Raw genomic sequence first — 24434 nt, 5'->3', positions numbered from 1 at the left:
ATTCAGTCGCTGCATGAGAAGCTGGTCAGCGGACTCTGGAGTTGCTGACTGATTAAGGTAGGTGGGGACGTTGTTCTCAAGTTGATAAACTGTGTCGTTAATGTTCTATTTTGTAACAGTTTTGGCTGTGCAGTGAAACTCCAGGGTTACCTCAGCTATATTTCAAACATTTCCGTGGCACAGCTTAATTGACAGTGGCAATTCACAGTGACTTTAAAGTGGCTTACTGGTAGACTTGTAAGCATTCCTCACTTCGCTCGAACGGAAGGGAAGGAAGCTGAGTTCCAGTTGTTCCGCAGTAAGGCAATTATATGCTCCAAATGTACTTCCCTTCAAAATGATTACCAAGCTACAGGCTGCTCCACACAACCCCCAGTGTGGATCCCAGTGTGCAGGCATGCAGGCTGCCGGAACCACTGTATACTCTTCCCCTCTTCTTGTGGCTACCAGACAATGTGCGTGTTTCAAACTGCACGTCTTCATGTACTGAGACCGTAGCAGAGGATTTACTTAGCTCTGAGCAACTCGCAAAGCCTCCTCGGACAGCACCTTCCAAATCCGTGACCTCTAACACCTAGAAGGACCATGCAGATGCATGGGAACGCCAGCACCTGCAAGTTCCCCTCCAGTCGACATGCCATCCTTACTTGGAAATATATCGCCGATCCTTCACTGTTGCTGGGCCAAAATCCTGGAACTCCCTTCCTAACAGCTCTGTGGGTGCACCTACACCACATGGACTGCAGCGGTTCAAGGTGGCAGCTCACCACCACCTTCTCAAGGGCAATTAGGGATGGGCAATAAATGCACTGGCCCTCACAGTCACACTTAAATCCCAGGAAAGAGTGAAAAGCACAGCTCCCATCATCTGTTGTGTCCTCCAGGGACACAATGAAGTGTCCTGCCTCTCTGTGGCTGGAGACTTGGTATCCTGGATATCCATATAAAAAAAAATGGTGGGTGTATGCATTACAGGTTGGTGTTGCGTTCTATGTATTTCGCTTTTTAACCCTCCCCCACACCTAATCTTCTTGCACCCATTGTCAGGGAGTTAGCACAGAGGCCATCTTTTTTTTTTGAAAAATATACTTTATTCACAAAATATCTGGAAGAACATTACAAAACATTTCAAAATTGCCATCACAAAAAGTGCAATCAGATTCAACTTTTACACATGGATCACGAGGTGCTTCAATACAATCAATGAATATTACAGTCATTTCAATATGGTCATTACAGACAATCAGACAGTGGTATTGGAGTTATCAACATCCATCATGTTGCACTCTGAGGTGCTTCAATACATTTATAATACAATTAGTATTCAATGCCTACATTCATTGTGAGCCATACAGCCCGAGAGGTCTATACAATTCCCAGCCCCTCGGTGCACTATGGCTGAAAGGTCTTAGACAGCGACCTTTCCCCATTGCACCTTTGTGGCGGCTGCCCCAAGCTTTAGTGCGTCCTTCAGCACGTAGTCCTGGACCTTGGAATGTGCCAGTCTGCAACACTCGGTTGGGAACAACTCTTTGCACTGGAAGACCAACAAGTTTTGGGCAGACCAAAGAGCATCTTTCACCGAGTTGATGATCCTCCAGCTGCAGTTGATGTTTGTCTCGGTGTGTGTCCCTGGGAACAGCCCGTAGAGCACAGAGTCCTGTGTCACAGTACTACTCGGGATGAACCTCGACAGAAACCACTGCATCTCTCTCCAGACCTTCTTTGCAAAGGCACAATCTACAGGAGGTGAACAACGGTCTCGTCCCCACCACAGCCACCTCGAGGGCAACGTGCAGAGGGGGTGAGACTCCTGGCGTGTTGGAAGGATCTGACGGGGAGGGCCTTTCTCACCACCAGCCAAGCTACATTTTGATGCTTGTTGGAAAGTTCTGGCGATGAGGCATTCTGCCAAATGACTTTGACAGTCTGCTCGGGGAACCATCCGACAGGATCCACCCTCTCCTTTTCCCACAGGGCCTCTAAGATGTTACGTGCCGACCACTGCCTGATAGACTTGTGGTGAAAGATGTTTCTCTGCATTAATTTTTCCACGAGGTCCAATTACTTGGAGCGTTCCGCGGCAGCGTGGCCAGACCCATCCTTCGCAACACTGGGGACAGGTAGAACCTCAGCACCTAGTGACACTTGGTGTTTGCGTACTGAGGGTCTACGCACCGCTTGATGCAGCCACACACAAAGGTGGCCATCAGTATGAGGGCGATGTTGGGCATGTTTTTTCCCTCTTTATCTAGAGGCTTTACATCGCGTCCCTGCGGACACGATCCATTTTCGACCTCCAGATAAAGCAAAAGGTGGCTCGGGTGATCGCCTTTAACTCTGTTTCTCATTCCACATTCCCCTACCTGACCTGCTGAGTGTTTTCAATTTTTGAGTAAGGTTTTCTTTGGGTTTCCCCCCTCCCAATCCTGTTATGGTCACAGTAAATGACTTTGATAGGTTTCTGTAGAAGAGGAAACCTTTGAAAGCAAGGTGCGGTCGAACTACTTGAGATATTTTCCCCTCTTACAAACTGTGATGTCAACCTTTTCACTTATCTGTTATTTTGATGATAACTAATACCAAGTACTACAGTTCTGCTGCATGAGGCTGGTCTAAGCTGCATGGTCCTTTAGCCTTACCAGCAGAATTTTGGCTGCAGTCACGACTCGCCTAGAATCACACTCACTTCTCGAGTGATTGGTTGGCCACTCAACTAGACTGATAATCCTGCTCTAAATGGTGTAGGAATATAGGTGTTCATATACCTGGGTAGTAGTCAAAGAAAGTCTGTATATTCATTCATCAAACTTATCATTGCACATGGTTAAAACAGTTCACACAAGCATGAAGACGGTATCAAGCAATGCAAACAATGTTTACACCAAGGAATTAATGTCAAGGCAGCTGTGTGATCAGCTATCGCGTGGTGCCTGCTAATTCCCCTGGTGGGGGGGAACTCTTGTGAGTAACTTGTGGTTTGAGATCAGAATTAAACGCTGAGCTACGATCCGAGTTTTACAAATTGTATTCACCGTCTACTTGTGTGAGCTGCATTGAAAATTGTGAGGCGACAGTGGAGTAACATTTGTACACTCGGTCTGGCGTCATGTGATTGGACATCACATGGTTGGAGCTCCAGGAGTTAGCAAAGCCCAGTGAGCACTGAGTTAACCCATTCTTGCTAATGGTGAGCAGATTCCAGTCCGTCCTTAAATTCGGTCAGCAACACAACAGCAGCTGCAGAAATGAGTGCTGCAATATCTTGAGAAAAACCTGAAACAGGTCAATTGAGGCTGTTCTGTACAATACCATCTACCACACCACTGACAAAGTCTTTTATTCAATGACTTAACAGGGGATAACTTAGCTCTGCTCCTCTATTGAGAGAGACAAGTAGGTCTCTTGGGTTTGAGGGCATACATCCCCTTTAAATCTGCCCACTTTGTACGTTGGCACAGCTCAGAGGGACCAAGGATGAAGGATCATCGGATGATGCAGCACAGATGGAGATCATTTGACCCATCGTGTACCTGCCTCAACTAATTGAGTACTTGATTTGGGAACAGGGAGATCTAATGTACATCTCCTGCAGGATGCTGGTGTGAGTTGGACATCCAGTGTTATAATAGCCAGCGTCAGCAGTGACTCATTGAAAGGGCACTGAACACTGAATCTGCAATATACCAATAATTATTTGCCCATTTTTATTGCTTTCCTGCTGGCATCATGAGCCTGCATGTCCATTGTTTGAGGTTGAGAAGGTGGTGGTGAGCTGCCTTCTTGAACCGCTGCAGTTCCTGTGGCATAGGTACATCCACAGTGCTGTTAGGGAGGGAGTTCCAGGATTTTGACCCAGCGACAGTGAAGGAACGGCGATATATTTCCAAGTCAGAATGGTGTGTGGCTTGGAGGGGAACTTCCAGGTGGTGGTGTTCCTGTGTGTCTGCTTCTCTTGTCCTTCTAGATGGCAGCGGTCATGGGTTTGGAAGGTGCTGCCTAAGGAGCCTTGGTGGGTTTCTGCAGCACATGGTACATACTGCTGCTACTGTGCGTCGATGGTGGAGGGAGTGCACGTGCTGGGATGGAAAATCGAATGGCATTACTAGGATATGTGAATGCTTGACTAACTACAATGGATCAAGTGAACATCCGAACATGGTCCAGACAGCCTGCCCCATATAATATCTTGGATGCTTGCTCGAAATAGTATGGCAAGGGTTTTTGAGGCACTGGTTTGCCAAAAGGCTGTTCAAGGGGCAGCGTATCCTGAATGTCACCAAAGCCCCAAAAACCGAATCTGCACACCCTAGAACAAATGCCTGGTAACGAACATGGGGTCAGAGCTGGGTCAACAGAGCTAAATTATATGCTAAAATAATGCCTCAAAATGTCACCCAACGTCAAGCTAGTGAACCCACTGATGGAAACTGTCAATTGTGGTCAGAAATGGTGATGGATCTCCTCGCAGATATTCCGTGATGCTGACTCATGTGGACAACGTGATGAACTGACACAGAGAAAACACGTGCTATGTGATCATTTCAGGCCTCATCAGCTCCCCTCACACTTACCTCTCTGTTCATTAACCTCCAAATGCTGTGTTTCAGTTAGGCTTTTCTTATCGATTGTGGTTTGCCCTTTTAAACGATCTGCTATTCTTCTCCTGTGCTGCAACCGAGATATGTTCCACACTCTTTCTCCTCTTCACATCTCTTCCCATGCTGAAATTAAGATTTTAAGGAACTATTGAGCTATAGCCTTGGGCCTTATTAGTGTTAATGGGGTGAATGGCAGCCGATCATCTGTTGCAACTCGACGGGCGGTTGTAGAAATTAATTTCAGGTTTCTTGCCTCCTTGGTAATGTCCTGAAGACATCCCAGGGGGCTGGGGCAGGTGTGGGGCTAGGGGCTATGATTGATGAATTAGGGAGTCGAGGAGAAAAATTCCCACTCCTTGATAACTATTTTTTGGATTCTTTTTGAAACACCCTTTGGTGGCGACTCCCGGCAACTGCTTAAGAGTCCCAAGCAGGGTCCATGCCCGTTTTACTGAAAAGTCCACTGATCGAATATTGGGTCAGTTGTCTTTCAGGCGCCTTGAAATTGGTTGCACCTGTTTTTGGCAATGGCCAACCACGCCGGAAAAATCTCCCAACCCAAAATGGGGTCAGATGTCAGTCAGACATCCTATTGGCTGTTCTTGTCCTCATTTTATGCCATAAGACAGATGACAGGGGCCAGTTTCTGCCCAATGGTGTTGCTCGGACTCATTTTTCTCCCAGCTCCTGTAAACTGAGGGAGAGCAAGTGAGAGAGAGCTGAGAGATTGGGACTTACCATAAACACCAAGAAAACAAAAAAAAATGATGACTGGAAACCACCAACAAAAGACAGATGTTTTATGCCAATGCAACAAAGTTGACAGCATAGAGGGCTTCACCTATCTGGGAAGTTCCATTAATATCCAGAGAGCCATAGACAAAGAGCTCAATGTGAGAGTATCATTAGCTTTCAGCCATCTGAGAAAGATTTGGAATAGTAAAAAGCCCTGTTTTGGGTGCCATACTTGAGGAAGGTTGTGAAGGCAGTAGAGAGAGTGCAGAGGAGATTTACAGGAATGATTCCAGGGATGATGAACTGTAGCTATGAGGATAGAGTGGAGAGGTTGGGACTGTTTTCCTTGGGGAAAAGAAGGCTGAGGGGAGACTTGATAGAGGTATTCAAGATCCTGAGGGGTACGGACAGGGTAAATAGTGAGAAACTGTTCCCACTCAAGAAAGCATCAAAAACTAGAGCGTACGGATTCAAAATAATTGGCAAAAAGAATAACAGTGATGTGAGGAAAAGATTTTTCACCCAGCGGGTGGTTGGAGTCTGGAATGAACTTTCTGAAAGGGTGGTGGAGGCAGGTTCGATCGAGGTATTCAAAAGGGAATTGGATTGCTATCTGAAAAGGAAGAATGTGCAAGGTTACGGGGATAAGGCAGGGAAGTGGGACTAGGTAGAATGCTCTTTCAGAGAGTCAGTGTAGACTTGATGGGCCGAATGTCTCCTTCTGCACTGTAAAGATTCTGTGAAAAGAAGCTTAGGTTCTATTGTGCAAATGTTCCCTCCACTCTCTTACATGGTTGTGAAACTTGGAACCTGAAAACCTGTCAAGAAAGAAAACTGGAAGCCTTTGATACCAGATGTCTTTGAAGGACTCTGGGCATACACTGGTGGGATTTTAAACCTGCCACTGAAGTTAATAAAAAGCTCTGAACAGCCTCCAGTTTCATCCATCATCTGCGAAGGAGGAGGCCTCAGCTGGCCTGGTCACATCATTCGACTTTTGTCATCACAGCCTACCCATCAAGTCATGCAGTGAGCTCCTAACTGGAGAGTGGAGAAGAGGGCGACCCGAGATGAACTGGCTCCAACAGACACTGGAGCAATGTGAGAACATGAGCTGTGGACAGGAGAGAATGGAGTGCCTAGACTGCCTTGTGTGTCTCTCGGCGCGGGAGCTACTAAGTCTTAAGCAGATAAATCCTGTAAACTGGAACTCCATACATTCCCTCCGTCTTTGCTTCCTCCTACAATCTTAAGGCTCTTACAGCCTAAGCTTTGTGCCACCCAATCACTAGTACCTGACTTTACTTTTCCTCTTTTCAGTCTTCATGGAGTCTATGCATTTGGATTTGTCCTTAATTTCTCACTGAAGTAATTTTTAAAAGGTTGAAAAGAAATAGAGGGTAATTTTCAACTTCAATGCCTGAGTAGCAAACTGGCAGAGCCAATCACTCATCTGTTACCAAATTCATCTGAATTTCATTCCATTTATTTGATTATTTTTATTCATTCACAGGGGGTGGGTGCTGTTTGCAAGGGCAGCATTTAATGCCCATTCCTGAGAGCTGTTAGGGAGGGTGTTCCAGGATTTTTACCCAGTGACAGTGAAGGAATGGTGATTATAGTTCCAGGATGGTGTGCGACCTGGAGAGGAACTTGCAGGCGGTGGTGTTTTCCATGCAAGTGCTGCCCTTTGCCCTTCTAGATGGTGGTGGTCATGGATTTGGAGGATGAATTTGCGTGAACTCTGGTGTGTTGCTGCAGTGCATCTTGTAGATGGTACACACTGCTGCCAAGGTGTGCTGATGGTGGAGGGAGTAAATGTTTAAGGTGGTGGCTGGGGTGCCAATCAACCAGGCTTGTTTTGTCCTGGGTGGTGTCATTGATGAATGGCACAAAAATCAAGCGGGTCCTACAACAGCAGGCAATCTGCTCGCTCTGCCAGGTCACCAACCAAGCGACAAAGTTGAAAACGGCTCCCAAAGTGCTTTCAAATGTTGCAGGTTCCTTGGGCTGGATTTTACTGGGTGCCATATTCTCCCCTCCCCCTCACCACTGACTGAAAAGTTGACAAGGAGCCTGCCCATCCAACAGCCAGCTTCCCTGCAGCCATTTTACGTTGGAAGCAGTGTTAATTGTTTAAGGTCAAGATTTCTGTCCCCGTCTGGGGCATAAGATGGGAGACAGGTCGGGGGTGCTCAGGAAAGTGGTGAGAAGGCCACACACTGTATTTCACGAGCCTCCACTGCCTTCACATACACCGCTGGAATGCTATAAAATCCAGTCCCTGGTTTTGAAAATGATTTTGGAGTTAGTATAGGAGTGCTAAGCAATGCTACATTGATAATTTTTGCCTTCTCTTCCTTTCCAGTGATGGGTGTTCTAACCGATGCCAATATTGGCTTTGCCCTTGACCTCTACCAGAAGCTCTGTGAAGATAATACAACAGAGAATATTTTCTTTTCTCCATTAAGTATCACAACTGCTCTGGCGATGGTGTACCTTGGTGCTAAAGGCAGCACTAGCAAACAGATGGCTAAGGTGGGTGTAATAAATACACTTTGTATAATTCTGAACAAATGTAATGAAAAGTTAGCCTTGATGGCCCAGCTACTCAAACAGTTGTGTTTTACTTTGATTATATCTTTCTCTCTTTATCTATCCAACTGTACCTCATGCAGCTCCTCCAGTACCTCAACCAAGTATCTATTTATCATCTGAGAGTCAACTGCAGCGGACTCAGGACCTAGTTTCATTGCCTTAAATAAGTGGAGAGGAATTTCCCTCTACTTCCAAAATGGCTTGTGTTTTTAGGGGTTTTTTCCCCATCTCTCATGGCACTAGTTCTGTTTTCCTTTCATAGCATGTGGGCATCATGTAGACTAGACAATAACAGCAGATTTCCTTCCCTAGGGGGACATTAGTGAACCAGATGGGTTTTTCCAACATCATTGATAGTTGTCACCTTTACTGAGACTAGCTTTGAATTCCAGATTTGTTAATTGAATTTAAGTTCCGCTAGCTGCCAAGGTGGGATTTGAACCAGTGCCCCCAGTGCATTAACCTGGGTCTCTGGATTATCAGTCCAGTGACATTACCACTGCACCACCATCTCCCTTAGTGTGGGGTTGGGGATAGTGTATGTATTGTGATATACAAGGTATGAAGGCTGTAGGAGACAGTCTGGATGGTATGTCTATTCGTAGGATGTTTCAACTTGTGAGGCAGTCCAAAACCAGGGGCTATAAATATAACCCAAAGCAAAACACTGCAGATGCTGGAAACCTGAAATAAAAATAAAATATGCTGGAAATCCTCAGCAGGTCAAGCAGCGTCTGTGGAGAGAGAAAAAGAGTTAACATTTCAGATTGAGATGGTTTTCGTCTTGACCTGAAACGTTAACTCTGTTTCTCTCCGCAGATGTGGCCACGAATAATAAATGTCACTAATAAATCTTATAAGGAATTCGTGAGAAATTTCTTTACCCAGTGGTGAGAGTGTGGAAATTGCTAACACAGGGAATGGTTGAGGTGGATAGCATAGACCCATTCAAAGGGGATGTTAAACACATGAGAGAGAAAGGAACGGAAGGATATGGTGTAGGGTATGGGGCGTAAACACTGGCCAGTGGCCAGTTGGGCCTAATGGCCTGTTTCTGTGCTGTAAATGCAATGTAATTTTGGAACATTGTTAACTTGGCAGTGTATTTAACCAAAGAGGCTATTACCAATGAGCAGAACTCTTTCCTTCCCAGGTGCAAAACACAAGTGCAAAATGTTCAACAGGCTTCAGTACTGGGAGCAATCAGGAGTGGGAACCTTGGCAGGGTTTTTCTTCCGAGGTCAAAGAATCTTTGAACCAATTGTACTGCCCAGGTGTAATCAGTTGATTCTCACAGATTATGAATCCCAGTACTGACCAACACTCGATGGAGCAATTATCGGAGAGTTAGGACACTGCATGTTATCAGAGGATAGAATGAGGAGGAATAATCAGGCATTGGTCCAATTAAATCGTGCTTTCTGCTGGAGGATCACTGAACATCCTGGTGACGTCAGTCATGTGACAGCATGTTTTTGACCATGTTTGGATAAATGTTTATTGGCATACAATGGAAAGGGAACATTTCTCTCTGTCTTGCTGCCCATTGATGATTTTAATCACTCCACCATTGGCGGCCGTGCCTTCCGCCGCATGGACCCTGAGCTCTGGAATTCACTCTCTAAACCTCTCTGCCTCAATGGAGACACTCTTTGAAAATCACCCTCTTATAACTGTGTGAATATCTCCTCACATGGTTGGGTGTCAAATTTTGTCTGGCTGAGCTCCTGAAAGAAGTCCCTGGGGGTGATTTAGTCACTATTACAAACGCAAGTTCGTTAACGCTCAGTTCTTGAAGGTGACGTCTGAGCGCCCAGTGAAAAAGATACCGAACTCGACAACATCAATACCTCTCAGATAAAAGCAAAATGCTGCAGACGCTGGAAATCTGAAATTAAAAACAGAAAATGCTGGAAAAAAACTCAGCAGGTCTGACAGCAGCTGTGGAGAAAGAAACAGAGTTAACGTTTCGAGGCTGTGTGACCCTTCTTCAGAGTGTTTATATCGATATCTCTCATCTCGCTGAGCAACAAAAGCAAATCACATTTTAAAAAGTTTAGGAGATGCTTAAATGTAAAAGGTTCTGATGACTACGTTTTAGAAATGAATTTTATGCCTGTTCTTGATTGCAGGTGCTGCGTCTTGCTACAGAAGAGAATACCCATGCTGAATTCCAGAGGTTGCAGTCCGACATGAATAACCTCAGTCCTTTCTGTCTTCTGAAGATGGCAAATGGTCTCTACAGGGAAAAAAGCTTCTATTTTCACCATGTAAGATGCAATAGAGGATCGTTAAATGAGAAAGGCATAAGTGTTCAGCTATTGTATTAAGTCTGGTTTTGGAAGGTGAGGGGATGGGAAATGAGCCCATTCTGTCTTTTCAGATGAGATGTTCAACCAGGGCCTCCCCCACAACCCCGCCTACGCTGGTGGGTGTAAAAGATCCAATGGCGCTATTTTAATGAAGAGCCGGGGACTTATTCCTGGCGTCCTGGCCGATATTTATCCCTCGATCAACATCGCGAAAGCAGATTATCTGACCGTTATCACATTGCTGTTTGCGGGAGCTTGCTGTGTGCAAATTGGCTGCCGTGTTTCCTGCACTACAACAGTGACTACACTTCAAAAAGTACTTATTTGGCTGCAAAGCGCTTTGAGGTGTCCCACGCTCATGAAAAGTGCAATATAGATGCAAGTCGCCCTTTATAGCTTTATCTGTTGTGCAGACTGTACAGTTGAACCCACATTGCTGAATAGCTGATCAGTGGCCAGCCTGCTAAGTAATTGAAATCCTCAATGCACAAATCCTATTCGGAGGGTTTTTTTTATTTTTTGGAGACTATTTCTTCTGTTGCTTTTTTTCCTCGGTTATAGCAGAGAGAATAGAGAATTGCTTTCGCAGCACAATGTTATTATCAGACTATATCACGTCTGCTGGGAGTGGGGACACTTAGATCAGCCAAAATTCAGCTTTATACATTTTGCAGACTCCAGATTAGAAGTTGAAGCCTCCCTTGTGCTGAAAACACAAACACTCATCCTTATCATATATTCATGTGTCTGGGACATGGTATGAAATGTGCAACCAGCCTGAACATTTCCACCCTGACCTGGAATTGTCCAACATTCCTTCTATTTTTATCAGCATGCTTCAAATTCTTTAAATAGTGCAAGTTAGATCACATCGTTTCAGGGAGAGGGTGGGGGGAATGAAAGAGGCGATCAGATTGCAGATGTTTATACATGTCTTCTGAATCAAACCAGTTAGACCTCGTGCGCAAATGCTTCCAAGATTCAGTCTTAACATCCCTTTTTCGGGCTTACTTACCTTGAAGGATTCCTGGCCTTTTATACCTTTCCAGTATTTCGTTTTAAAAATTGTCTGAAGAAGATGAACCGCTTTTCAGCTAATAAACTGATTTATCATCATCCACAGCTCATTCTCCTGATCAACGTTTTACAGTTGAACGTATGTTTGATGCGGTCTGGATGATTGTGTAAAGGTCCAAACAGAGAATGGTTTTGGCTGTCTCAGCCCCTACATGCATGGGGGGGGGCGGCATTTAATGCCCCTCCCCCATGGTGAATTTGGTGGTGGGGATGGGTTTAATCAGGCGGGAGGGTGGCAGGTGGGGACTACCACCTCGATTAAGTCCGTGACAGGAAGCCACGTGAATGGCCTTTCCACCCCACCACCAGTTAACCCAGAGGCGGGCAGGGGCCTCGTCACATGGGGAGTATCGCAAGCCCGCCCAGTGTGGGGTTTACTTGCGGGCTCCTCAGGGGTGGCATGTACGGAGTGGGGGATGGGCGGTCCCTCATTCATAGACATTCACTGCCTGATTGAGGGACTGGCGTTGGGAAAGGGCGGGGGGGGGGGGGGGGGGGGGAGGTTGGAGATGGTGCACACTGAGAGCCCCCTCAACCTAGCACCCGCCATCATTCACCTGTGGCCTGGGATGCAGCAACAATCCTTCGATTCGGGTGGGTGTAGTACTGGCAGCAACCACTGCCTCCCCAGGGGCGCTGCCGTTCAGTAGAGCTGCCGGCTTCTCGTTAGCCACAAGCTCCGCCTCCATTAAATCCGGCCAATGCCGGTAGAGAAACACCACAATTCATTTAGGCTAGTGCTGGAACTGGCAAAAAAGTGGCATATTTGAGAAACTTTTTCTACTAAGCTAAGTTTAAATTTAAGTTTGCATAATTTGTTCAAGGGTGGAGATCAAAGCAACAGAATTCAGATTCTGTCTCCAATGTTTTGGATGCAACACAAGGAGGGGTTGCCATGGGAAATGGGGAGGAGGGAGGAGAGGGGGTTGGTGTGGAATGGGCAACGGCGTTGGGTTGGGGATGGCATAAGAAGGGGTGGGATGGGGATGACATGGGAAGGATGGCATGGCATGGGATGGGGATTTTAAGCACAACTGTTGCAATAAGGGGAGGTGGGTTCTCTGGGGGACATGGGTTCAAGCCCCACCCTGGCAGCAAGCGGGATTTAAATTCAATTAATAAAATCTGGAACTGAAAGCTAGTCTCAGTAATGGCGACCATGACAGCTATCAATTGTCGTAAAAACCCATCTGGTTCACTAACGTCCCTTAGGGGAGGAAATCTGCTGTCCTTACCTGGTCTGGCCTATATGTGACTCCAGACCCACAGCAATGTGGTTGGCTCTTGACTGCTCTCTGAAATGGCCTAGCCTCTCGGCTCAAGGGCAATTAGGGGTGGGCAACAAATGCTGGCCCTGCCAGCGATGCTCACGCTCCATAAAAAGATGAAGATATAATGCTACTGCAAATGTTTTGCGGGTCTCTGCTAATAAAAGACAAAAATTACAGTTACCACGTACGATCGATGAGGTGTAGCGAATAAGTCAATAATGCTATGTCTCAAATATAGTCATATCTGACTTAGATATAGTGCAAGTATATTTAATATTAATTCACATGGAACACCGAAATGTAGAGTAATTAAGAAGGGCTTATCCATTTAGCTGAGTCCCAGATGGCAATATTTCATGTTTTACTTTTCCTGAGTCTGTATCTCTGGGTGGCTGGTTTTTGTGAAACATCCTCCCCCCAGCTCTTGTCCTGTGTTTCAATGTATTCCTCGCATGTTGGTTTTACAGGAATACCTCGAGTCCGTACGGAAGTTCTACGGGGCTGAAGTTACCGGTGTTGATTTTGCAGCAGGATCGGAGGAGGCCAGAACCCAGATCAACTCGTGGGTGGAGGGACAGACCGAGGGTAAAATGCAGCTTTCTAAAATGAGATTGTCAAAGCTGACGATCGTGTCAGTCTGTCAATGGATGGAGGCGAATTTCCCATTAAATTAATTTAAGGATCAATCATTTCCTTTTAAGAATAGGTAAATGCATTTTGTTGGGAAGAATGAGGAAGCCACGGACTCTTTGGAAACTCAAGGCAGCATTTTAACTGGAAACGGAGGTCGGTTCGGGTCGAGATGGCGGGGGGGGCGGGGTAAGGGTGCGGGGGCGGGGTTACAGTCCCAAAAAGTGGCATCGGATCAGGAACCTGACATCATCCCACCACTTCCAGGTTTGATCCAGGTGGGTTTGCAGTCAACTGGGAAACCTCCTTGCGCAGCTGTCATTTAAATATGCCAACAATGAACTTTGAACTTAACCCAGCGTGCTGCCTTTAACGGCCAGTGCACCTATTTCCTGAGCTGTCTGCAACTCGCAAAGGTCACCCGGGTGAGAGCACAGCGGGAAGAGCTCCGTCGGTGAAACTGACAGGCCGGGAAGCCTTCAAACAGTGAAGCAGAAGAGCCGGGTGAGAGGCTGGTGCTGACAGCACTCCTTCCGAGAGAGAGAGAGGGCTCTTACTGCTTGACAGGCGATTTCCAACTTCTTGTCAGTCAGTTACTTGTCTTAGTCTTCACTCACCTTCAGCTGTATTTCCCTGCCACCAGCCTTCACAGCAGTAATGGAGCAGCTTATACAGCTCCAACTTGCATCTCTGACGATGACAAAAAGTAACAGCGACACTAACAGTGTCAGCAGCTGCCCTCTCAGCTCCATCCCACAGCGGATGCCACAGGGCAGAGCGGATGGACTCGGAGATCCAGCTGTAAGTCTCAGAGACCCCCCCACCAACAACACAGGGTCTACAGACAGAGGGAGGGCCAGCTCTCTTACCATGTGTGAGCACCAGGAGGCTCCAGCTTCTACCGCAGGTCATTGCCGACATCTTCAGCTTCCTGGAACATGACCTGGTCTCCTTTCGGTTCCTGTGGCTGCTGAGAGCACAGGAATCAGTTCTATTGTTCAGCTATTCCTGACCTTTAACTAGAAATTCGTCCATTTTGACAGTTTTAGTGTCATCCTGCCCACCATCTCTGATTAGCCGGGGAAAAGCGGGATGTTAATTCTGTTGCTGAGTTGGAGAGCCACAGGAAAGCTTGCATCAATTACAAACAGGTTCCCAACCCGCTACCAGCCCACCCCCCCCCGTCCCCCCGCTACCGGCCCCCCGCTACAGGCCCACCCTCCCCCCGCTACTGGCCCACCCTCGCCCCCACCCACCCACTACCGGCCCACCCTCACCCACTACCAGCCCACCCTCGCCCCCACCCACCCGCTACCAGCCCACCCTCGCCCCCCACCCACCCGCTACCAGCCCACCCTCGCCCCCATCCCCCCGCTACCAGCCCACCCTCGCCCCCATCCCCCCGCTACCAGCCCACCCTCGCCCCCATCGACCCGCTACCAGCCCACCCTCCCCCCATCGACCCGCTACCAGCCCACCCTCGCCCCCATCCCCCCGCTACCAGCCCACCCTCGCCCCCACCCACCCACTACCAGCCCACCCTCCCCCCATCGACCCACTACCAACCCACCCTCGCCCCGCTACCAGCCCACCCTCCCCCCATCCCCCCGCTACCAGCCCACCCTCGCCCCCACCCACCCACTACCAGCCCACCCTCCCCCCATCGACCCACTACCAGCCCACTCTCACCCCACTACCAGCCCACCCTCGCCCCATCCACCCGCTACCAGCCCACCCTCGCCCCATCCACCCGCTACCAGCCCACCCTCGCCCCATCCACCCGCTACCAGCCCACCCTCCCCCCCTTTACCGTCGCCTGCCCCGATGTGTGCAGACCTGTTCAGTTGAGATTCTGCCCTAAGTGTCAAAATGAGCTGGAGGAATAGTGGGATCTTACAGCTTAGGGTATAGAGATCACTAAAGTAGGCGATGCAGGTTAACGAGGCCATTTAAAAAAAGAAAACAAAGCATTTGGGTTCATTTCTAAAGGGATAGAATGAGAAAGCAACAAAGTTATGTTAAACTTGTTTAGACCACACTTGTGGAATATTGTGAACAGTTCTGGTTTCCATCTTATGAAAAGGATCCAGTGGCAATGGAAAAGGTGCAAAAGGGCTTTCTGAGAATGATACCAGAGCTGAGAGCTTGTGGTGTCTGTCAGGAGAGACTGGGCAAGGTTTTCTCTAGTAAAAGAGAAAGACTAAGGGGTGGCCTGATAGAGGGTCTTCAGATTACAGAAAGGTTTCACAGGATAAACATAGAGATGTTGTTTCCACTTATGAACGAAATCAGAGATGGGAGCCTTAAGTATAAGACAGTCACTAATAAATCCAAAAGGGAATTCAAGACAAACTTCTTTACCCAGAGAGCGGTTAGAATGCGGAACTCGCTGCCACAAAAAAATAGTTGAGGCAAATGGCATAGATAGTGTGAACTAGATAGGTGCCTGAGAGAGAAAGGAATAGAAGGGGGAGGTTCAATGAAGAAAGGAGAGAGGAGACTCGTGCAAAGCATAATCACTAGTGTAGGCCCGCTTGGCCGAATGGCCTGTTTCTGTGCTGCAAATACTTTTAAATGCTGTAAATGTTCTTCATAAAATAATAAATTCTATGTGCCATTTAATTTTAGGTAAGATCCAGAACTTGTTAGCTCAAGGCACAATTGATCAGGAGTCAAAACTTGTCCTTGTGAATGCCATCTACTTCAAAGGGAACTGGGAGAAAAGATTTGATGAAGATGATACCGAGGAAAGGGCATTCAGGTTCACAAAGGTCCTAATAATTTGACAGAAAAATATTCAAGCAAAGTTTTCAATTTATTATAGGCCATTACTAATTGAAGTCTTTAAAAAACTGTTTTCCCAGGATGAATCTAAGCCGGTGAAAATGATGCATCAGAAAGGGACATTTAACACAACGTACGTTGAGGAGGTTGCAACTAATATCCTGGAGCTCCCTTATGTTCAGAATGAGCTGAGCATGTTTATCTTGTTACCTGATGAAATCAGCGGACTGGAAAAGGTAATTTAAAAAAAATTCATTCTTGGGATGTGTGTCGCTGGTGGGGCTAACGTTTATTGCGTATTCTGATTGCCCTTGAGAAGGTGGTGGTGGTGAACCACTGCAGTATATGTGGCGTATGTCCACCCAGAGTGCTATTAGGGAGTTCCAGGACTTTTTAACCCAACGACAGTGAAGGAACGGTGATATAGTTCCAAGTCAGGATGGTGTGTGTCTTGGAGGGGAACTTGCAGGTGGTGGTGCTCTCATGCGTCTACTGCCCATGTCCTTCTATGTGGTAGAGGTCACGGGTTTGGGAAGGTGCTGTTGAAGGAGCCTTGTCGAGTTTAATAATTGTGACACCAAAGTTAAACTGGCTAAAACAGGGACAAACGTGTTTCTTGACACGTTCTTATGGTTTATCGTGAAGTTGTAGGAAAAAGATGTATGGCCAGAATTTTCGGGTGGACGAACAGGGCCCCGCTCCCGCTCGCCGACACGTAAAATGATGCACGGTGACGCCGGGCGTGCGTCCTGATGTCACTGCGCGTCACTCAGATTTTCAGTTCGGCAGGCGCGCGCCCGAGTCGGTTGTGCGCCCGCCGAACTGTCAGAGGCCCATTAAGGCCATTTAAATATCAATTAAAACGCTTAAGGGAGCTGCCCGTCCAACCTTAAGGTCGGCGGGGGTCAGGCGAAGAGCCCAGGCGGCCTTCGCACTTTTCATGGCCCCTCATCCACGGGCGGGATGAGGTTTCACTAAAGTATTTAAAGTTTCATGAAAATTTTAAATAATATTCATAGACACATCCCCTCATGTGAAAGTGTCACATGAGCTGGGACATGTCTTAATTTTCTTTTTTCTTTATTAAAATTTTCAGAACTTCAACTAATCTCCCTGAGGCAGCTCTTTGCCTCAGGGAGATTTCTGCGCTCTTCCGCGTGCATGCGCTATAGAGCACACTCCCTGACTCAGGCAACCACCACCACCACCACCCCACCCTCCCCCCCCCCCCCGCCCCCCGCCCGCACAGGTAGCGCTGAGCGCTTCCGGGCGCACGTCACGCTGGGTGGGCATTAATTGGCAGCACCCAGCCGATCATGGGTGGCAATCAGCTGTGCGCCTGCCTCCCGCCCGATGGGGAGGAAATTCTCCCCCATGTGTTAATTAAATGGAGGGGGGGGGGGGGACGAACTTTATAATTAAAAATAAAACCTTTTCTTCATCTCCCTCTGCGTCTTTCTTTAAGGATAATGTGATAACAGATCATTACTGGAAATACAAGGAAGGGATGGAATAAATTCATTTGTCATCTGACTGATTCTGTAAAGACATAGCGATCTTTAATACCTTAGTGGTCAGGGTTTCTTGTGTAATGGTAATAGAAACAGATTTTTTTTTTAAAAAAAAGTTGAAAAATTTAGCTGGAGGGTCATGACACGTTGTGGACGATGGTCTCAGAGCTGAAAAGAGTTGGAGAGGCAAGGTCAATCAGCAACAGCCAGCTTTGTTTTTGAATGTAGGGGAAGGCCAGTGTGGCATTCCTATGAGAAGACCAGAGCCATTTCTCGCATCCATTGTTGATTTGTTCTCCCGTTTTAGCTGCAGAAGAACCTGACGTATGAAAAGCTATTGAAATGGATCAGCGCGGAAAATCTGGATCCTTCTGAAATATTTGTTTACCTGCCTAAATTTAGGCTGGAAGAAAGCTACGACCTGAGGCCCACGCTCTCCGCGATGGGAATGTCAGAGGTTTTTGATACGAAGAGTGCCGATCTCTCTGGGATGACTGGGGCAGGCCTCCTGTCTTTGTCCAAAGTGGTTCACAAGTCCTTTGTGGAGGTTCACGAAGAAGGAAGTGAGGCGGCAGCCAGCACAGAGGCCACAATGACGTTTCGATGTTTGAACTTCACAGATGAATTTATAGCTGATCATCCTTTCCTATTTTTCATCAGACATAATAAAACTCAAAGCATCTTATTCTTTGGACGCTTCTCTTCCCCTTAGAAAGAACTTTTACTCGGGCCCTCAATAAAACGCCCACGACCTGCCTACTAATGCATGTACCAGTCTCCGCATTAACATAGGATCTTGCGTCATTTACATTTCCAAGCAGTTCGTAGTGAGTTCATTTAGAATTGTGTCAGCAGTCACCAGTGTTAATTAATTTCAGTGCTGGATTCCACATAATCTTAACTATCACTTTCTTTTTGGCAGCAATTGAAGGTCAGCACACTTAATAATTCACATCTTGTTGAATTTCACAGCACAAGAGGGTTAATGATTGGCTTTCTGACAGAACTAAATCGGGCTTAATCTGATTCCATGCCCTTCCCCCAAACCTTTGTCCATTTTTCTTCTTGGTCGATCAAGTTAATTGATAGGTGTAGATAGTCAAATGGATTATTAATTGCAATGCAAATTAAACACGGCATTGCTGTGTTGATATGAGTTTGTCTTATGCTGAGAACTGACATATTTAAGGCTACAGAAAGAATCCAAATCACAGATTTTTAATGGCACAGAAGGAGGCCATTCAGCCCGTCGTGTCTGCACCAGCTCCGTAACAAAGGGCTGGCAGAAGTGAAAGTAGAAAATTCTGGAAATCCTAGGGTCTGGCAGCATCCTGAAGAGAGGGAAACACTTAATGTTTCAGGTCGCTAGCCCTCTGTCAGAACTGGGAATGCTGAGAAACATGACAGGTTTTAAACAAATACAGAGTCAAGGAAAGGGACGGGGAAAAAAAAAGGAACAAAAGGGAAAGTCTGTGATAGGGTGGAAGGCAAAAGAGATTAAATGTCAAAAGGGATGAGGGTGCAAAGCAAAGGAGATGGTAATGGCACAAGTAAAGAAACGGACTATGGGTCTAAAGGACGTGTAAATAGAAAAAGCAGAGTCCTTACTAACATCTGCCATCCATGTTTGCTGGGGTGGGGGGAACGTGGAAGAGGTGGGGTGGTGTTATCTTACAAGGAAAGGTTGGGCAAGCTGGGCCTGTATCCATTAAAGTTTTTAGAAGAATGAGAGGTGATCTTATTGAAACATATAAGATCCTGAGGGGACTTGACAAGGCAGATGCTGAAATAAAAACAGGAAAAGCTGGAGGAGCTCAGCAGGTCTGACAGCATCTGTGGAGAGAGGAACAGAGTTAACGTTTCAAGTCCAGAGCTGAAGAGAGGCAGAAATGTGATGGGTTTTATGCTGTTGAAGAGAGGGCTGGAGCAGGGGGAGCAAAACAGAAGGTCAGGGATGGGTTGGAGTTGAGGAGAGATTAAATGACAAAGATGTCATGGTCACAAGACAAGGAGTGTTAATGATGGTGTTAAAGACTAAAGCGGGTGTCAATAGTGACAATGGTCAGATAGAATGTGTTAATAACAGAACAAAGGTCAGCACTTTCTGAAGCAAAACATGAGAACAAGTTACTGACTAGCCCTTGAGGAAGGGAAGGGGAGAAGGGGGTGGGAAAAAAATCAAAATGGAGGGCAGAATTCACAGGCTGAAGTTGTTGAACTCAATGTTAAGTCCGGAAGGCTGTAAAGTGCCTAATCAGAAGAGGAGGTGCTGTTCCTCCAGTTTGTGTTGGGCTTCATTGGAACATTGCTGAAAAATGTTTCCTCGTGTGGGAGAGATTAGAACTAGGGTCACAGTTTAAAAAGTAAGGGGTCTCCCGCTTAAGACGGAGATGAGAAGAAATTTTTTCTCTGAGGGTTGTGAATCTTTGGAACTCTCTTCCCACGAGAGCGGCGGAGGCAGGGTCAATGGATATATTTTTTAAGGCTGAGGTAGCTAGATTCTTGACTAAAAAGGGAGTCAAAGGTTATCGGTGGGGGGGGGGGGTAGGCGGAATGTGGAGTCGAGGCCACAATCAGATCTCAGTCATAATCGTATTGAATGGCGGAGTAGGCTTGAGGGGCTGGATGGGCTATCCCTGTTCCTAATTCGTGTGTTCATATAAACAGGAAAAACAGACAAAATAGACTAAGGAGAAAAATTTGTGGAGAAAGAGATTATGATCTGGAAGCAAAAGCAAAAGGAACACCTTCTATGTTGTAAACTCCCTTTGTTTGACCAAAAGCTAAATTGAACCTGAAAACAAAAGGCTGTGATAAAAGGAGTTTAGTTATCCTGGCAGGGCAGCAATAGTGATTGTGACCAATAAAATCGTCAGCGCCACAGAAACTAAGTGGAGCTTTAATACAAACAAATGTCAACAGTAGAGAGAGACACTCTTTAAACTGCTTCAGTTAGAATGAGCAGCCATCTTCCAACACCTCACATTGTTAGAAATACAAATTATATCACACATTATTACTGTGTAAATTAGTAACAATGTTTAATGTAATCCAGTAATAAAATACCTTATCACATTAAAATGCCTTGAAATTACTTCAAGCAATTACTTTTTGAAAAAATATTTCTGGAATGCAATGATTGTTAAAAAGACAGGTGAATCTAGGATGGTGTATATACAATGTGTTAAAATACAAGTTCATGTGGTTGTCATAAGAAGTAGGAGCAGGAGTAAGCCATATAGCCCCATGAACCTGCTCCACCATGCACTAGGGTCACAGGCTGATCCTCAAACTCAATTCCACTTTCCCACCCAATCCCTCGATTCCTTTAGAGTCCAAAAATCTATTGATCTCAGTCCTCAATATATTCACTGAATGAGCATCCACAGCTCTCTGGGGTAGAGAGCTCTAGAGATTCTTTAAGAAGAAGAATCGTATTGGACTCAAAACGTTAACTCTGTTTCTCTCTCCACAGATGCTGCCAGGCCTGCTGAGATTTTCCCAGCATTTTCTGTTTTTAATCCCAGAGATTCACACCTCAATTCTCATCTTCGCCCCGAAATGACCACTCCCTTATCCTGAAATTATTTCCCCTAGTCTAGACTGTGTCCATTCAAGGGAGACAACCACTCAGCACCTATCCTATGCGGTCCCTGGGGGGGTGGGGTAATGGCAAATGCGGAAGTGCGCTCCGATCTCCCCGAGACTAAGTGCTGCCTCAGGGAGATCGGTTCTCGAAGCGAAAAATTTATTCTGTCAAAAATCTCATTTACCATCCATGTCCCCTCACGTGACAATGTTCCCCAGGCGTGGGCTCACCATCGCCCTTTATAATTATGGCAAGACATCCTTAACTCATGTTGCAAGGGTGTTGGAGTACAAGTCTCCAGGTGATTCACTGTAGCTTTAAACAGCAATATTTGTCACTGAGTCGGGTAAGGAGATATTAGATCAGTTGGCCAAAAACTTGGTCATAGAGGTAGATTTCAAGGAGTGTCTTAAAGGAGGAAAGAGATCAAGGAGGGAATTCCAGAGCCTAGGGCCTTGGGGAAGCAATAAAAATCAGGGTTGCTCAAGAGGCCAGAGTTAGAGGACTACAGATAGGAGGGATAGGCAGGAGTGAGGTAATGGAAGGATTTGAAAACAAGGCTGAGAGTTTTAAAATCAAGACGTTCCTTAACAGGAGCCGATGTAGCTCAGCGAGCACAGGGGTGAACAGGGGGGTACAAGTTCGGACACGGGCAGCAGAGTTTCGGATGACCTCAAGTATACAGAGGGTAGAATGTGGGAGGCCGGCCAGAGGTACTTTGGAATTGTAACAAAGGCATGGATCTCATTTAGAGTAATTGTTTTTTTTTAAGTGTCATGAAAATATAATAATTTTCATAATATTATTGTGATTTATTGTAAAAAAGTGAGTTAATAGTAAGGTTTGGGTTAGTTTCTCTGTTGTATGTGTGCGTGGGGGAGGTTTAATTGAATTAGAGACAGCTGTCAGTCATCAACAAGCAACTAGGTTTGAAATGCTAAATACGTAAACATGGTTGAAGTTTTAGAATGTGAGATGCAAGGAAAATTTGCATTTTTAGATAAACGGAGAGTAGTTTGAATGTCAAAGAGATGGTAAGATGTTACACCTAGCCAGAAGAAGCTAAGCCAAACAGTGTGTTTATTTTTCCCCAAAGGCTACTGATAATATGAGCACTATGAAAGATTTATATTATGAGAAAGGCAAAGTCCAAAGACATATTAGAACAATAGGATTTGCATTAAAAAGGGAGAAACGTGTATAAAGGAGATGAGGCTATGTGTCAGAGAAGAGAAGGCATTCTAAGATCTAATGTGAAAAGTCTCCAGCCTCTATGCATCAAGGAACCAAAGCTGAGAAAATTCACTTTGAATTCCTGTCCAGGGTATTGTGTTGCTTTGCCTGGGTCTGTTTAAGTTTATTTGTTTTCTGCTGTTGCCTTAACCAAGGTGTAACTGTGAGCTAGATTAATTAGGGGTTTTAGGAGTTATTATAGTAGTAATTTGTTGACCTATGTATGTGTTTAAAATCTTTTCTTTAGCTAATAAATGTTTAATTTAGTTTTCTAAAAGCCTCTGAAGTCATGGTAGGCTTACTACTTCTGAATTCAGGGCATGCAGCTCGAAATAAAATACAAATTGCAAAATAGTGGTGACCACGTGATCAAATTTCCCTCGTGGATTAGATCCGCCTGGCACATATCATCTGCCACGTCATAACAGAAGGGTGAGGAAAAAGAAACTGAAGGTAAGGGTAACCTTTCAAGTTAACATCAGGCCACCTGGCTGCCCCATCAGAGGAAATGGTGGTAATGTCACTGGCCTAATAATCCAGAGGTCCATGCTAATGTCCACGGGACATGGGCTCAAAGCCCACTATGACAGCTGGTGGAATTTAAATTCAATTAATTAATAAAAATCTCAGTAATGGTGCCATGAAACCATCATTGATTTGTTGTTAAAAACTCATGTCCCCTTAGGGAAGGAAATCTGCCATCTTTACCTGGTCTGGCCTGGCCTACGTGTGACCCCAGACCCACAGAAATGTGACTGACTCTTAACTGCCCTCTGAAATGCCCTAGCAAAGCACTCCGTTCAAAGGCAATTAGGGATGGGCAACAAATGCTGGCCTTGCCACCAATGCCCATTTCCCACAGTAACCTTCAATCTAATTAGTACCAATGCTCTGCTAATGGAGCCTTTTGCTTTCATCAATGGGAGCCACACAAATGAGGAGACTGCATTGCACCTGGAGTGAAAGGGAAGCACACAAGTAGTCATAAGAACATTAGTGAGTTACTGAGAAAGTAGCATTGGCCCCATTACTAAATTCACAGTGACTATTTGCCAAGTGTCCCGGATGGAAATATTCATTAGGGGCTTAATACCTGTTGAAGGACCTTTACAACTTTAGCTTTACAATATCATTCGGGGGTGAGCAGGGCAGGATTCTAGAGGAACGAAAACAGAAAATGCTGGAAAAACTCAGCAGGTCTGGCAGCCTCCATGGAGAGAGAAACAGAGTTAACATTTCGAGCCCATATGACTCTTCTTCAGATTCTAAAGGACTGGACAGGAAAGTGGAACTGAAGTAGAGGTTCATGCATGATCTTAACGAATGGGAGAGCAGGCTGGAGTACGGCCTACTCCCCGCACCTATTTCCCTGATTATCGATAAGTTCATTTTAAAATATTTTTTTAAAAATAGACCTCTCTTTGGAATCAGGGGGAGCAGGAGTGCTAACCCTTGACTCCACAGTTCTAGCAATTGCCCTCTTCCAGACAGCCCTCTACCCAAGGGCTACTGCTACCACCGAAGCGGGAAACCTAAAATTCAATCCTGGAGAAGGTCAGGGTGGCCAGGACGCTTAGATGAGGCCCATATTTGAGCTTCCCTCTGGCCTACCTGTTCAGGCTTGTGTGTTACTGAGGGGGCGCCAGGCCTGGGCTCAAAAACAAGTCCAGAGTAACATCGAACGTCGCTCTTCCTGATCATTAATCGGCTACGCAGTGACGTCAGAGAACCCTTTCTGTTCATGTAAGCTGGAGTGCCACCATCCCACATTGAGGGGGGTCAGACCGCTACAAAAAAATAAACTCAAGTTTCCACCTCTGATACGCAAAATAAAATCAAACTGTTCACCATTTCTTCATTTTAAATCCAAGCACTGTGAAATTACCATCAATTTGTCCAAAGAACCATTAATTGTTCCAAACCTGAAGGAGTTTAGACTCTGGAACAGCAAGGCAACGTTGAGTCTGGGAACGACGTACGACCATTTGTCCATGAACTCTGCCAGCCGTCTTCCAACAACAGCACGCATTTATATAGCGCCTTTAATGTGGTAAAATACACCGTGGCGCCTCACAGGAGCATTATCAAATGAA

General features: G+C 46.0%; 1 protein-coding gene across 1 annotated transcript; it reads left to right on the top strand.

Moving 5' to 3' along the window:
• LOC144679159 (leukocyte elastase inhibitor-like) lies at positions 1-20600 on the top strand. The gene is made up of 7 exons (XM_078539539.1): positions 1-57; positions 7705-7874; positions 10067-10204; positions 13062-13179; positions 15853-15995; positions 16089-16244; positions 17827-20600. Exons 2-7 carry the CDS (start codon positions 7707-7709, stop codon positions 18229-18231), a joined length of 1128 nt encoding a protein of 375 aa, XP_078395665.1. The 5' UTR covers positions 1-57; positions 7705-7706; the 3' UTR covers positions 18232-20600.
• The last annotated feature ends 3834 nt before the right edge of the window (positions 20601-24434 follow it).

The sequence above is a fragment of the Cetorhinus maximus genome, chromosome 3 (assembly GCF_964194155.1).
Source record: "Cetorhinus maximus chromosome 3, sCetMax3.hap1.1, whole genome shotgun sequence".
NCBI lineage: Eukaryota > Metazoa > Chordata > Chondrichthyes > Lamniformes > Cetorhinidae > Cetorhinus > Cetorhinus maximus.
Note: the sequence above shows the minus strand (reverse complement) of the source record. Positions and strands in the feature narration are given on the sequence as shown.

Bases quoted from the DNA above. Each gene is read 5' to 3' on its own strand.
- LOC144679159 (XM_078539539.1), top strand. From the start codon at position 7,707: ATGGGTGTTCTAACCGATGCCAATATTGGCTTTGCCCTTGACCTCTAC. The intron at 7,875-10,066 runs GTGGGTGTAATA...TCTTGATTGCAG, and splicing joins CTAGCAAACAGATGGCTAAG to GTGCTGCGTCTTGCTACAGA. The intron at 16,245-17,826 runs GTAATTTAAAAA...CTCCCGTTTTAG, and splicing joins AAATCAGCGGACTGGAAAAG to CTGCAGAAGAACCTGACGTA.